This window comes from Caloenas nicobarica, chromosome 6 (assembly GCF_036013445.1).
Source record: "Caloenas nicobarica isolate bCalNic1 chromosome 6, bCalNic1.hap1, whole genome shotgun sequence".
NCBI lineage: Eukaryota > Metazoa > Chordata > Aves > Columbiformes > Columbidae > Caloenas > Caloenas nicobarica.
In genome coordinates, this window is record NC_088250.1 from 27,073,085 (window position 1) to 27,087,181 (window position 14,097).

At 44.8% G+C, this 14,097-nt stretch overlaps 1 protein-coding gene across 6 annotated transcripts in view; it reads left to right on the plus strand.

Moving 5' to 3' along the window:
- Window positions 1-13,616, plus strand: part of BIN1 (bridging integrator 1) — a 98,135-nt gene extending 84,519 nt beyond the window's left edge. For 3 of the 6 annotated variants that reach the window (XM_065637565.1, XM_065637568.1, XM_065637566.1), the window contains 4 exons: window positions 5,761-5,853; window positions 6,629-6,739; window positions 8,094-8,195; window positions 11,627-13,616. In XM_065637565.1, coding sequence (XP_065493637.1) covers window positions 5,761-5,853; window positions 6,629-6,739; window positions 8,094-8,195; window positions 11,627-11,734 — 414 coding nt within the window. In that variant the 3' untranslated portion in view covers window positions 11,735-13,616. Of the gene's footprint in view, window positions 1-250; window positions 359-2,154; window positions 2,179-5,760; window positions 5,854-6,628; window positions 6,740-8,093; window positions 8,196-9,399; window positions 9,451-11,626 lie in introns of all 6 variants that reach the window. The other 3 variants (XM_065637563.1, XM_065637564.1, XM_065637567.1) reach the window with 2 other exon arrangements.
- The last annotated feature ends 481 nt before the right edge of the window (window positions 13,617-14,097 follow it).

Consider the following 14,097-nt stretch of genomic DNA (forward strand, 5'->3'; position numbering starts at 1 on the left):
GTCAGCTCATTTGGCCAGGTGGGAAGATGCATAAGTCCTGTGGAACAGGTTCAGGGTTGGTTTACAGTGGCACCCGTGCAAACTGCCTGTGATTAGAGTTACCACGCAGTCAGGAGTCACATCAGGTGTTTGCATTGCCACCATGTCTTCTGCGCTTGCGGCCTTAGCTCCTGGCTCTCACATACCCTCCCTCTACCGTGCGTGCGTATGTCTAATGCTCGTACTGCTTTTCTTCCTCACTGCTGCCAAGTTTGATGCCCCTGGGCCCTTCCAGGAGGGAGCAAGCCTGTTGGATCTGGATTTTGATCCCATTAAACCAGATGCCACTGTAGGGAAGACCCCCACACCTGCCTCCCAGGTTGGTTCTTATCGCCATTCCTTCTCCCTTCATAACTGACTTGTTGCCAAGTGTGGCGTCACCTGCACCCATGTAAATGATGATGTGGACCTGAGCTGTAGGTGGCTGAGCTGGGTGCCCAGACCTGTGCCTTGCAGATGAGCACCTTGGTCTTCTCTGCTGGATGTTTAGGTCCAGTGGGAATCAGGTGACTATTAGCCTGGCCACAGTCTGGCACGAGGTGTTTGCGGGATGCTTTTGTCTTGCTCTAATGATCTACTGATTCACAACTTGTTCAGCTTAATGTATGTCCCTCCTTAGATGAGCATCCTCAGTATGCTGTGTGGATTTAAACTATTACTCTGTGGATGGGAATTCAGCCTCAGTTCTGTTGTCTAGCTATAAATCCCTCTCAAAGGGATTTTTAATAATAAACAGGACACTCTGATAATCTGCAGTTGCTTAAGGTGAATAAATCTGTAGACATATATTCAAGTGATATGAAGCCCTTCTTTTTCTGGGTATAACGCAGCCTCTCTTCATAGTTAAGGAATAGCTTCATCCCTGAGTGTAGTGTTGCACAGTGCAGGATCAAAAAGGAACATGTCTAATTGTGGTCTGGCCTGGACCTGGTCCTGTCCACTGTCAGAGGCAGATGGACTACACATCAATTTATGTCTAGATGGCTGGAGGCTTTGAAGTGCATCCTGAGTTTGGCTGTTGTCCTCACAGAGACTTTCCACTTCATATGTATGAAATGGTTATTTTTTTTGTCTGTGGTTGCCATTAAAATTGGTAATAAACATAATTGGGATGTTTATAGTATCCAGTATCATCATGTCAAGTAGGCCTGTATGACACAGATTTTTGTAGTGATAAAACCTCTCTTATTAGAGAGATCAAACATTAGACTTTTGAGTCTTCTGAAATAAAATACTGTTTCTGCAAAATACTAATTATTGTCATAGTTTGATGGACACCAATATGGCGAGCTACCACTTTGTGGAACTTTAAGTGAGCAGATTAACATTTCGTGTCTGCTTGCCTGACAGAATAAGCTGCATGCCAGGATAAGTTATCTATTTACTTAATGGCATGGTTTTTTTCTGAATCACCAGTTATAACTTGGATAATTTGGTATACTGGTGTAGGCTACAAGTTTGACTTAAAATGGAATTATTTGTTACCCTTCCATCAAGCAACAAATGTTGCACTGAGTGGGTTTTTCAAAACTGCTCAGCAATAGCGTATTTGGTGTTCTAATGTATTTATTATTAGCTTCAGAAAGAATTAGAAGAAAGAGTCTGAAATCAATACTTTCTAATGGTATCCACAGTACAAAACCTAGCAAAAACCACCTAGTTTTCAAAGCAGTCAAATTTATTTCTTATCGGGTAGGCACTATGGCAAAGAAGTTAAGATATTTCACTACTGATCCAAAGACACCAGCTGAAGTTTTGTTCTGAAATCATGCTAACTCTCTTGGATGTGGATACATGGGGAGCGTATTTAACCCTGATGGACCACAAACTCCTGAGTTTTTTTTCTGGCTTCATGGTCTGCCGCTGATAACTGAATGTGGCTTGGCTATCTCCTTACCAGAGGTACAAAAAACCCTCACTCAAATGCCTTGGTACTTAAATTTGAATATGCGGTGGGGAGGGGTGTATGAATTCAGGTACTAAAAAAATAAGCAGAGAGAAGTGCTGTTGAATGTGTATGTCTGCTTCAGTCTGATCAGCATCTGTAATGTTTGTACTCACTGAAATTATCATGTATAAATGTCTCTTATTTTTGTTGCTCTTTGACATGCTTAGTCTTTACCTTGGGATTTATGGGAGGTAAGAACTTCATGTGGCTTTCATCTCTCACCATGTGCTGTGCATGTACCAGTTCCATCTCTATGTGCATGTACCAGTTCCATCTCTATGTGCATACCTGTCTCCTTTCCCTGTTTGCTTTTCATTTCTGCACTCCCCAAACCAAAGTTGTTCCATGTGCTGCTGAACCCACTTTTGCACCTTCTGTGAAGCCCCAGGGGCAGCCACATGTTTGCAAGTCACGTCTGACACTCCAAAACACCAGCGCACAACCCCATTGCCTTTCCCTGCTAACTCACCCATCTTTCCTTCGGCATGATGCTGTGACATTCTCCTCAAACTTAATTCCACTGTGGCATCATCCTCACCCTCCACTCTCCGCTATTTCCTAAACTCTGTACATCCTGTTGGTTTTGTGTGTGATGCCAAATGTCGCAGCTGCCCCTCGTCCTTACTGCGTGTACCATTGGGTATACATACATGTTTGGAATTACCTGTGGTGTTTGCTGTTCACTGACCATTGTTGCCAGAAAGGTTGATGTGACATAGCTCAGCCCAAGGCTTACCCGGCATCTGCCTCAACCTCAGCTTGGGAGCTTGCTGACAGGGGAGACCCTGCGCATGCTCTGCATCTGAGCCAAAGTCAAACCCTCATTTATGCCCTCGAGATCTGTTGGGCCTGGGAAGGTATCAAATTGCTGCAGATTAGTCCACTGGGGGATATTTCAAGCACAACTGCTTTTGAGCCCCTCTGGACAACAGCCAGCAGTGTAGACAGAAGACGCTTGGTCTGAGTACTCCAGCCTGCTGCTTGAGCTGGCTGTATCCCATGGTGTAGGTGTAAGGACATGTCCTTGGCTTACGCTGGGGAATTGAGTCCTGCCAACCTTTCCATTCTCAAGGGCCACATCACCACCTAGAGTCAGTACTTGGGAGGACACGGCTTAACCCTTGATGAGAGCCTGGCCCAAGGACTCACTGTGGCCAGTGCTCTCCTTCCCATGGGCTTGGGTCATGTTGAGAAATACATTTCCCCTGTGTGTTTTATCAGCCATCAGTGTTTAACATCTGTCATCTCCCTGTATGTGCATTGTCAGTCTGTCTTGGCAAGAAAGAAAAGAAGTCTGTGTTTTCACAAGAAAAGGTCTTGTGCCTTTCAAGTGGATGGACAGGGGTGGGGTATAACTCTGTATGAGCTGTACATACAGTCTGGGGTGTGAAAAGTATTTTGGGCCATCTCTCCCCTCCTGGAAACTGATTTCACCCAAAGGACAATTTAATCAACCAGGGAGTGCTATTAGACAAGATGTTCTCACCATGCCAATTCTCACCTTGGTATGCCATACATGGCTAAAGAGCAGAACTCGCAGTAGCTGGGGAATCCTCCCCTTGCTCTTCAAGTCTTCTGAAGTGGTTTTGCTCTGACATTATTCTTAGCTGTTGATGAGAGGAGACTTGTTGAGTGGTTACATAGTCCCGTGTGCCATGGGTTTAACAACTGCATAGGAAATTTGATGCAGCAGAACTTTCTTGGTTCTGCAGACTAGGAAAATTGCATTTGGTGTGTATGATGCTGCTGTTGGAATGAGCAAAGCTTTCAAACCTGGCAACAGCAGTGAGCAATTCTTCCTCTTCTCCCTGTAGTATCTTTCCGTGGCTGTAAATGTTTTTCTATGCCTTGGGTTTTCCATAGGTACATGAAATAGAAAAATAAGTAGCTGACATGAGAATGCCCTTTGTTGAAATCCAGAGGATTAATTTAGATTCAGTTTCTCTGGTTATTAAATACTGTTCTTGCAAATTAGCTGCTTTTAAAAAAGGAGCTCACGTTGAGCTCCTTTCAACTTATCCACATAAAACCCTTGCTTGGCCAGATAGAGTTGGGTTGGCATATCTCCCAGTTCCAGTTTCAATGAATCCAAATAAAAAGCAACCTGGGAGTGAATCTAATTAAATGGGAGAAGCCTTTGTAGCACTTCATACGCATACGCTTACCTTAGCACGGCCAAAGCTGCTGTGGGAATCCTCTGCAGGATGGGAACAGCTCTGCTGTTTATGATATCCTTTGGCAACGTAGGCCTGTGGACATGGTGATAGGATGGAAGGATATGATAGGAGAGGAAAGCATGTGTTAAATGGCAGCATTGGAGCAGCTGAAGGTAAAGTAATGGCTCTTTGTTAAATCAAGGATTTTTTCTTTGTTATTGCTGCTGTTATTAGAAAACTGCTTGGAGTATTGTGCCAGTGCATGGCTAGTAGCCAGATGGGTGCAGAGTTGAGGGTTACCATGGCTGTTGGTTTACACAGGGCTTTTGTAGGGTTGGGACTATGAGAATTGCAATATTAAGAGGTTCTGGACAATGCCTTGTTTTGAATGTGGTTGTATTCAGGAGTACTTATGTTTACTGAATGTATGAGGCATGGAGGCATGTTAAAGCTGGCTTATGCACCTGTATTAAAAATGGGAAATCTCTGTGTAGCGATCTCTATTGTGCAAGTATAGAGTGGGTATCTGGTTAGATTCTGCAAAGAGGTGCATGTACTACCTAGTATAGAGAACAAATGGATATAGACTGACCATGAAGATATTTGGGCTGCAAATCAGACCCCTGAGATTCTTGTCAGGAGTCTTCCCAGATGCTGGCTGGCCAGTCTCCCAAAGGGCTGATTGGCAGCAATGGTGCTACCAAATCCAACTTATTTCCCATGTTGCTGCAGTTTCTGGGAGGGGCAAATGGGTATCTTTAATTTTGTGTTAAACCAGAGTTAGGCTGACTTCAAGAAGGGGTGAAAAAAACTTGAACCACTGGAAGTGTATCAGAGGTGTTTGGTTGGTCTTTTGTTGTGCACAGAAATCCCTGTCCCTGGGCTATCTAGAACAGTCTCTGCCTGGTGGTGGCAGCTTTTGTGCATTAGAAACTCCCCTCTCCACTAACACAAATGTGTGCACACACCATGCAAAATATTCATAGGAAATTCTTTGTAATAGAATATTCACAGCAGAATCCAAATTTGTTACTCTTTGGGCCTGTCCAAAATAAAATTTGTGTGAACATTTGCAGTTTTCAGTTCAGTTTCATTCAGTGCTAATGTCATGTAGATGCTGAGTCCAGTTCCATGTCCGGACACATTATCATGCTCTTCTGTTTCTGGGAGTAGGCAAAGGTTTAAATATTCCTTAATTGTTGATCCTTGGAAGCAACCTATTGGGAGACCCTTGTCCCTTGGCATGCAAGCAGACTTGTATTCACACACGGGTAGGCAATCCATCCATAATCACAGATACCGTGCATGTCTAAAGTAGGTCTGTGATTTAGATAGTGAAAAGAAAGAGGTGCACAGGATTTTTTTTATGTTGCATTGATTTCCTCTGGAGAATTGCCTGCTGCGTGGCTGGAGTGAGGGAATGGAGGCTTTACTGTGATTTCACTGGGTTGCAGGGAAGGAGGGAGACACAAACCTAGCAAGACCCTGAGGTACCCCACCTATTTGTCAGCAGATGGCAGCAGTCAACAGCACTTGGACAGACTGAGCTGCACTTTCTGCACACACATGTATCTGTAATGAGCATAACTTTCCACCTGGGTGGGTTTTGTATTGCAGCCTGCAGAAGCAGCCCATGCAGGAGCTGAAGCAGCTGGATCAGAAGCAGCAGCTGGAGCTGACACATCTAAAACTGAAGCTGATTCAGGATCGGTAAGCCCCTTGAGGGACAGCAGTCCCTCCTCTCCAGCAGATCCGTTTGTCATACAGCAGATGTGAGAGGCTGGGCTGGGAAAAGAGATGTGTGACTGCTTGGAAAAACACATCCCTGCCACCCCAGCAGTTACAGTGCTTTAATTCAGAGGCCAGACTTGGCTGTTGCCTCTTATCTGTGTAATGCTTAGGGAGAAGCTCTGCTGGAAGATCTGCACAAGGGACTGTCCCTTCACCCACATTGTGAAGCCACCCCACAGCCCATGCTGTACTAAGCTTGTGTTGTCTGCTGGATTCTTCCTTGCTCACCATTTACTTTTACCTACCCTGTCCTCTGGGCTCCACCTGTGTCCCCTGAATATCCAGAGTTCCTCTCATTTTCCTGACACTGCCACCTTTTTAGGGGACTGGAGTAGGTCCCATCTTATGGCCACCTGGCTGTCACATTCGAGTTGTCTGTTCCACGAGGGCTCTACGAGAACTGTCATTACTGCAGTGGGTGGGAAATGCTGGGAATTATGGTCCCAGAAAAACATTAAATCTTCTCTGCCCTTCTGCAGCCTTAAGCAAAGGAAGGTGGTGGTCACCTCTCCTGTCTTATCACTGCTGCCTCTGCTGTCCTTTGGGGCGTTTTTGTCACTGTTTTGTGGGCTGGGAAAACCCACTGCAGTCATGGGTAGGGTTGGGATGTGGATCCTCCAGGGTGGACTTGGAGCTGCAATTTTGGATTTTCGTATCTCAATGGCTTTTTTCCTTCCCTGGCTGCTGCCCCCAGAGCTCTCTGCCTGCTGTTGTTGTGGAAACTTTCCCTGCTACTGTCAATGGCACTGTGGAAGGAGGCGCTTCATCCGAAAGAGCTGACATGCCCCCAGGATTTCTGTTCAAGGTGAGTGCTTGCTGGTGGGGCACCGAGCTCCTGGTGATTTTTTTCCTGTAATGAAATGACTGGCCGTGGGCTATGCCTCAGAGAAAGGGAGAAAGGCAACTGAAGGAGAGATACACCTTCCTCTCCAGCAGCCCAGCTTCATGCAGTTCCAGATGCTTCGAAGGACTGTATAAGAGCATCGGTATCTAAATGTCTGGCTGTGCTGTACAGCAAAACCCCTCCTTCTCTCTGCTTCTCAGCCACAGACTCTGGGTAGTACATAAGAAGTTGTGCTCCAAACTGGAAAGGTTTGATGCAAGTGGCAAATGAAGAAGACTTGGAAACACCACTAGGGTCAGATGACTTTGTGTTTGGGGAAATTAGAAAGCCAGGATGAACAGAAAAATATAGGATTAGACAGGGAAGTATGGTGGGTATCCTGAATATGCCAAAGATTATTTGCAACTTGTTTCAAAGGTATGGAGGAAGGAGTGATTCTGGGTGAGGACAGGCCACAAATTTAACATGCATAATGGAATACGGTAGCAAGACAGCACAGATGCGTTGTGCCCTGAAAGTGAGAAATGACAGTCTCCTTTTTTATTTGTTTAACCTGCTATAGGAATGCTTTTCTTCTGCTTCAGTCATGTCCATGTGTCCTTTTTTTTTTAATCTGGGAGATCTACCAAAAGCAGAAGAATGACAAAACTCTGAAGAGCAATAGCAGACACGTCATGTTTTGACTTGTTACAAGCAGCATTATAGACTGTGGTGCTTGAAGTGGAGAGCTGTGGTATGAAATAGAAAAGTTGTAATGCAGATGTTGATAGGAATTAGGATCAATACCAAAGAGAAAACATGGCAGGATACAATCATTTGAAGATCCAAACTGATACGCTATCCTATGTTTCTTCTCTCTTCTTGCTGTGGCAGAGATTGGAGGCTATAATCTCTAGTAGTCTTGCAGTTCAGCTGCAAAAATAATACAGGGCACCATCTGAGTGAATACAGGCTTTCTACCTTGGGAGGTTTTTAGGCCCATACTGTGGGAATTCAGCCCTCCTAAGGAAGGGATGGGGAGGTGTTGGTGCATAACAAGTTGAATGAGACTCACCAGGTTGCCCTTGTGGCAAAGGTGGGCTGCGTGCCAGAACGAGCACGTAGCCATTAGATGAAGGGAAGTGGTTATTCCTCTAGATGTGGCATTTGTGACCCAAGTTTGTGCTGCCTTGAGCAGCAGGTTGGATCAGATGGCCTCCAAAGGTGCCTTCCAGCCTGAATCATCCAGTGAATCAACGTGACGGAAAGCCTTGTCATCCGTTACAGAGCTGGGTGAGAGAAGGCTGGGCTCATCCAAGCTCTCCTCTCTCCATAGGTCCAGGCCATGCATGATTACACGGCCACTGACAGTGATGAGCTGCAGCTGAAGGCTGGGGATGTGGTGCTTGTGATTCCATTTGAGAACCCTGAGGAGCAGGTGAGTGGAGAAGACAGGCTGTCAACCTGGGCTGGGAAAAGCCAAGAGGACTTCCAGAGCTGCTTCTTCTTCCACTAACAGTCGGCTGGCTGGGTGCAGAGCCGTCAGTTTGTGGCTGGGAACTGGTGGGAGAGCCAGTTGTCCTTGAGCTTGGGGTTGGCTTCCTGCAACAGAGAAGGACTCTGCTTGTGTTGGGAAGGTAGAGACATTATCCTGCATAAAGCATGTGAACTAGCTGTGGCTTCCTGTCCCTATCAGGGCATTTGAGCCAATGCAGTGGCTTCCTTGATCAGGGAGGCCAACAGAGCCTATACTTTGCCTCCTCACTGCTCCTAAACTTGATGCACATTCCCTGTGACCACTGCAATGCAGACTGTGGCATTGGCATGAGTGACCCACAGCTTACGATGTTTTCTCCCCTTTTGAGAAACGCTGGAGCTCTGGGAAAGCAGCTTGCCATGGATGATGTCTTGCACTTCAACATAGCAATGCCTATTTCCAAAAGACAGTGTTTGGTCAGGAGATGGCAGCAGAACCAAAGGCTGGAGCAGGATGCTCAGCCTCAGAGCGCAGTCTTACTGCCCCTCTCCAACGTGAATTTAACTGGCAGTGTTTTTCTTTAATCTGAGCTATTTCTAGAAGCCTTGAGTAAATCCTCCTGGCTTGCTGTTTTTGAGGGCTTCCAGCTGATAAAGTCTGCAGCAGTTTTACAGCTTTGGCTGAGGGAGGTGGTGATTTTATAAAATTCATGCTCACGTCTCCAGGTTTTTGTTTGGAAAAGGGAATTCTCCAGCTTGATTCAGTAGTCACTGAATTTGGGTTTGGCCAAGCTCAGACAAGATCTGGATTCCACAAGGGGTAAAGGGAAGGTGCTGTAGTTCACTGGCCACAGAAGATGTGGATCTTCTTTGTGGCTCAGCTGTTGGTGAGGCAGATCTTGCTGCTGGTTGTGAAATGGCAGCTATAATGTGCCAGCAGTTCCCGCAGAGCTGGGTGCTCTGGAGGGAAGGGTTGTGTGGAGAAGAGGCAGCAGTTCCTTCTGGAGACAGGACTCTGGGTGGGACTGCCCTGCACAAGCACTTGTGACCGTTTCTTTCTCAGAACGCTTTCTGCATGAGAAATGAGTGGCAGCTCCCCTAGTTTCTGTGGTAGGAGATGGCATTTGTGGAGTAGAGTTTTTCAATGCCATATGTTTGCACTCTAGCTGGATGTGGGTGCAACAGCCATGAACTCGAGACTCTCCAAGCTGCAGAGGGTGAGCTCTGAGTGTTGCTAACATGACGCTGTAGCTGCACTGAAGCCCTCTAACCCTCCTGCAGTGTATGCTGTGCTACAGCTTGTTTCCCTAACCCTGACCACACCCAGCCAGAAAACACTGGCTGTTAACATGGGCATGAACTGTGCACGTGAGTGGAGGAAACTTAGGATAACGGACTGTGATCCATGTCCCCATCTTGCAGCTTAGGTGTCAGTTTGTGGGTACATCAGCCAGGCTTGGATTCATCTCTCTTAGACAGAAGAAGGGGTTGAGGGCAGCAGCACTTCTAAGCTGGCACTTCAGATGATGTTGTTCAAAACCGGGAAGAGTCAGTCCAGTGGGTCTTGGTGTCTAATCCCTACAGCCAAGGAGACCCTTCAGAGCAGGATGCCGTGGGAGTGATGCATGCTGTGTTGCACAGACGCTGTGTGCAAATGGATGAGCTTTTGTGCTTGCCGTGCTGTGAGCTGGAAGCTGCTTTCCAGACACTTGGGCCCAGCGTCTTCCACTTAGTCATTTGTCTTCCTGATTTATGGCATGTCAGTCCTTCCTCAGCCCCTGCAGATGGCTGCTGCAGATGGGCTCCCGTCTCATGCTATTCCCATGACATCTCCTGAATGCTCAAATCTAAGGCAGCAGCAAGGGCTGACGGCCTGCAGGCACCCAGTAGAGCCTGCAAGGAGCAGGGGACTCAGGTACAGTGGCTGGTCTGAGCTGCTGCCACATGAAATGTGCAGAAAACAGGACAAGAGGGCAGAAGCTGCAAAATGTCAGTGGAAAGCAATATGTGCCCCGTGGATCACCCCTGGTGAGGGCCACATCACCCCTGCACTGTGCAGGTATGTTTTTAAAGAATGAGTTTCAAACGAGGTATTGCTGGACCTTGGATAAAATGCCAGGTAACTCCTGCCAGTTCCAGGAAAGGAGAAGTGTCAGAACAACTGTGTGAACTGCACACGCACATGCCCCAGTTCCCCATGGCTTAGAGCATCTGGTTGCCTGAGCATTTTTGCCTGGCAAGTTACGTAGCTGGATGTGATGACGTATCTCTAGACGAGCCTGACGTATGCTCATCCAGAGGGTGGATGCAGAGCAAGCTGTCAAGTTTGGAGGTGGTGGTACCCTGTGCAATTCCATTGCCTCATGCTGCAATCTTAATGCATAGGTTTCCCCACGTTTGCACGTTGAAGGGGTGCTTCCATGGTGGCAGCTCCAAGGTGTGCAGCGATTAGAGTAGCTGCACATCTGAGCTGCAAGAAGTGCAGCTTTCCTACCTTGAATATCTTGTCTCCCTTTTGTGCTTCAGATGGAGCAGAAATCTTGGTGCTGGACAGCCTGCAGAGAGCAGGGAAGAGGGTAGGAAGTCTGGTTCTCCTCCTGAACAGGTTCTACCAGACAGGCATCCCTGTTTATCTATCTATATGTTTGGTGGCTAGAGAGGACCCTTGTGAGAGACCTTGAGTCTTAAATCATGTGTAGCACAGGTTGGGGAGTTTTTTGTCAATCACGTCATGCATCAAGCACAACAGCCTGTTGGGTTTTGGGAAGATGGCTTCAACTCCTCAGCTCTCAGTTCTCATAGTCTGGATTTTCAGCACAGCAAGCAAGACTTATTTTGCCTCTATAAGCTCTCTAAAATGCTGATCACTCAGGTGCTGTGACCAGCCCAGGGGATAAGCACCCCCAAGGAATGATTAATCTTTTCCAAAGGCCAGCACCCCGAATGAATGGGTGAATTACACTGTGGAGATGTCCATTTCTTCTCTGACTATGGAGAACACTAGACCTCTCATATTTAGATAATGAAAGGTGGGGTTGGTGGTTTCCGTCTTGTAGTTCTAGAGACTTTCTTTGGTATAATTTCTCCTGCTTCAGTGGGTGCAAATTATGATTTGTACACTTGCTAATGGCTTACAATTCCACTGTCTCTAAACATTCTGGGTCAGACAGGAGTTTTGGTACCCACTCTTTTGGGATGGAGCCTTTTCAGTGTTTAAAAGGGAACGAAAGCATTTTTTTTACTTCTCCCTTGTCTTCTTCCTGGGTTGTCTCCAAGCCAACTACAAGCATGGCTTTGATATGCCTTGACACCTCCTTCCTTGGCCTGCACTTGGTAAGAAAAATCCCCACTCACATCTATCCCTCAGCACCTGATCTCTGTCTTCTCCTCCAGGATGAAGGGTGGCTGATGGGTGTGAAGGAGTCTGACTGGATCCAGCATAAGGAACTTGACCAATGCCGAGGAGTTTTCCCAGAGAATTTCACCGAGCGGGTGCAGTGAAAGCCCAAGCACACCAGCTGCATTTCTGCTGGAAGAAAGCAAGTTTTCTCAAAATTGATAAAGAACAGCGGAAAGAAAAGAAGAGAATTTTAAAAGAACAGAAGCCTGAAAAAAATGTCAACTCTAAGGGTGTGTTCTTCTTAAAGGGCAAGGTTTCAGAAGTAAATTGAAATTCAAAGTGTTATCAAAATATATACATATTAATTATAATAAGGCAAGTCAAATACCCTTTCCCCCTTTGGTTTTAACAGCATTTGGATTCAGAGGACTGATGCAGAAGCAAATCAGTGTGGTTCTTTAAATACTGCATTGGCTGAATTGGCGCGATGTCGGTCTGACCCCTGGAGAGGCAGTATTTGTCTAATGGCTTGAGAGCAGAAGCTGCGTTTGCTCTTGGGTGGGCTCATCTGTTTTATCTTGAAGGTGGCTTGCATGGCAACCATAAAAATTCAGCCTTCCCTACATGTTCAACCTTCAGTAGGCCAAACTTTCTGTTATGCTGTTGAAAAAAAATATTTAGTGTATAGTGTTCACCAATACAATGTATGTGTGTGTGTGTATATTTTATTTTCTTCCTTTAAAACAATGTTACACAAACTGTGATTTTGTATGTGTAAAGACAGAAAAAACTACATGGAAGGGGCATGGAGAAGATGAAATGTGTGAAGCTGTGCTCAGTCCAAAGTTCTTTCAAATGCAGATACCCAAATTCTTGCAGTAGTATTGGCCTGTGAAATGCTAAGGGGAATGGACAAATTGAAGAAGGGAAGTAAGACAAAACAAGCAGATGCCATTGAGATAGCTCTGAAATTTAGGAGAGACCCCCAAGACCCCCTAGGTGGTTTCAGGAAAGCTTAGATTCATGTAGGTAGAAGAGAGGTCTCAGATCTGGCTGGTTAGAAGATTTGCTTTTAAAGAAAAAGATAAGAAAAATTTTCTTCTGAAAGAATGTCTAAGAAAAAAAATATTGCTTTCTGTGTTTTTAATTGGCATTGTTATTTGTGGAATTGTATTTCTTATTTTCCTTTAGAGAGTTCTGTAAGTGAAATATTGTTAGATCAGCTTTCTCCAGTGCTGTGCTGGTGATGAAGTTAACCTCTACGAAAACTGGACTCTTGAAATACTCATTTAAAATGGCTGCATGACTTCATGGTATTTTAATGCATTAGAAAGGAAGGCAAGAATATCAAAGTGTCAGTGTCAAGAAGACATTCTGCAGTCTAATGCTGATGCTGAGACCTTTCCTTTGCTCCTGTTTGTTTTTGAGTTTTGTTTCTTTAGTTTAAACAAGCAGATGACAAGGCTGTTTCGAAGTGCATTTTACACTTGTTAAAAAAAGCTGGTCTGGCCCTCCAAGACTCTAAAGTCCCACAAAGGTACTTTAAACTTTACTTGAATACTGATGCAGCTGTCAAGCAGGTCGGGCTATTACCATTTTTTTTATGGCTTCACATACCCATGGTGTTGCTGCCTTGAAGGGATTTTTAACAGTGAGGTTACCTCCTGCCGTAAAGGGAGAGGATCACTCTCTGAAATAATCTTCCTAACTGTTAGGAGCTGGCTTTTGTCAAAGATGCACAGAATGCTGACACACACTACTGAAAATCCCAGCTTCCCAGCTTTTCCAATCTGTTTTGATTATTTGTAGGACAACAGAAAAAAACATTGTAGGGCAAAAGTGGATTTTTTTTTTTTTAATTTGAGTTCAGAGAGGCAGAAAAGATTAGAAAATGTAGTCTCATAAATGCAAGAATTGCCGGAGTTCCTCCTGCTTACAGCTTGGGAGATGATTCATGCTAGTTATTTACAGCAATGTAACAGACATCAAAATCTGTCCTATATATCCAAATCCCTTTTCTCTCTCTCTCTCTCTCTTTTTTTTTTTTTTTTTTTAAATAAACATGCAGGAATTTATATTTTACGTCACTGTTAGAAAATCCAATAGTATTTAGGAGTAACTGCTCACAATACAGAAGGACTGGACTCCACAAGTTATAGTATGGTGAGCCATTGCTTTAGAATACTGCCTGGTTTGATTTTTTTTTTTTCTTTTTCACCAGGTTTGTCTTTATTATTACTCATTTTTTCCAAAATATCTATTTTTATGCATTTGTGACTCCCATTACTCCTTTAAAGAATATTCATAGAAAAAATATACCTTTAAATATACATAGAAATATATCTATATTAAAAAGCGGGTTGATCCAATTAACATAATGCTCTCAGCTTAAAATTTTATTTTTATGCAAAACCTGTGGATTATTGTTGTGTTTTTTTTTAAAAAAAGACAAGATTCTAAGTACCAGAGCTGTGATTTTCTTTTTTTTTTTTTTTTTTGTCTTGCAAGTAATTGTTCTAGACCA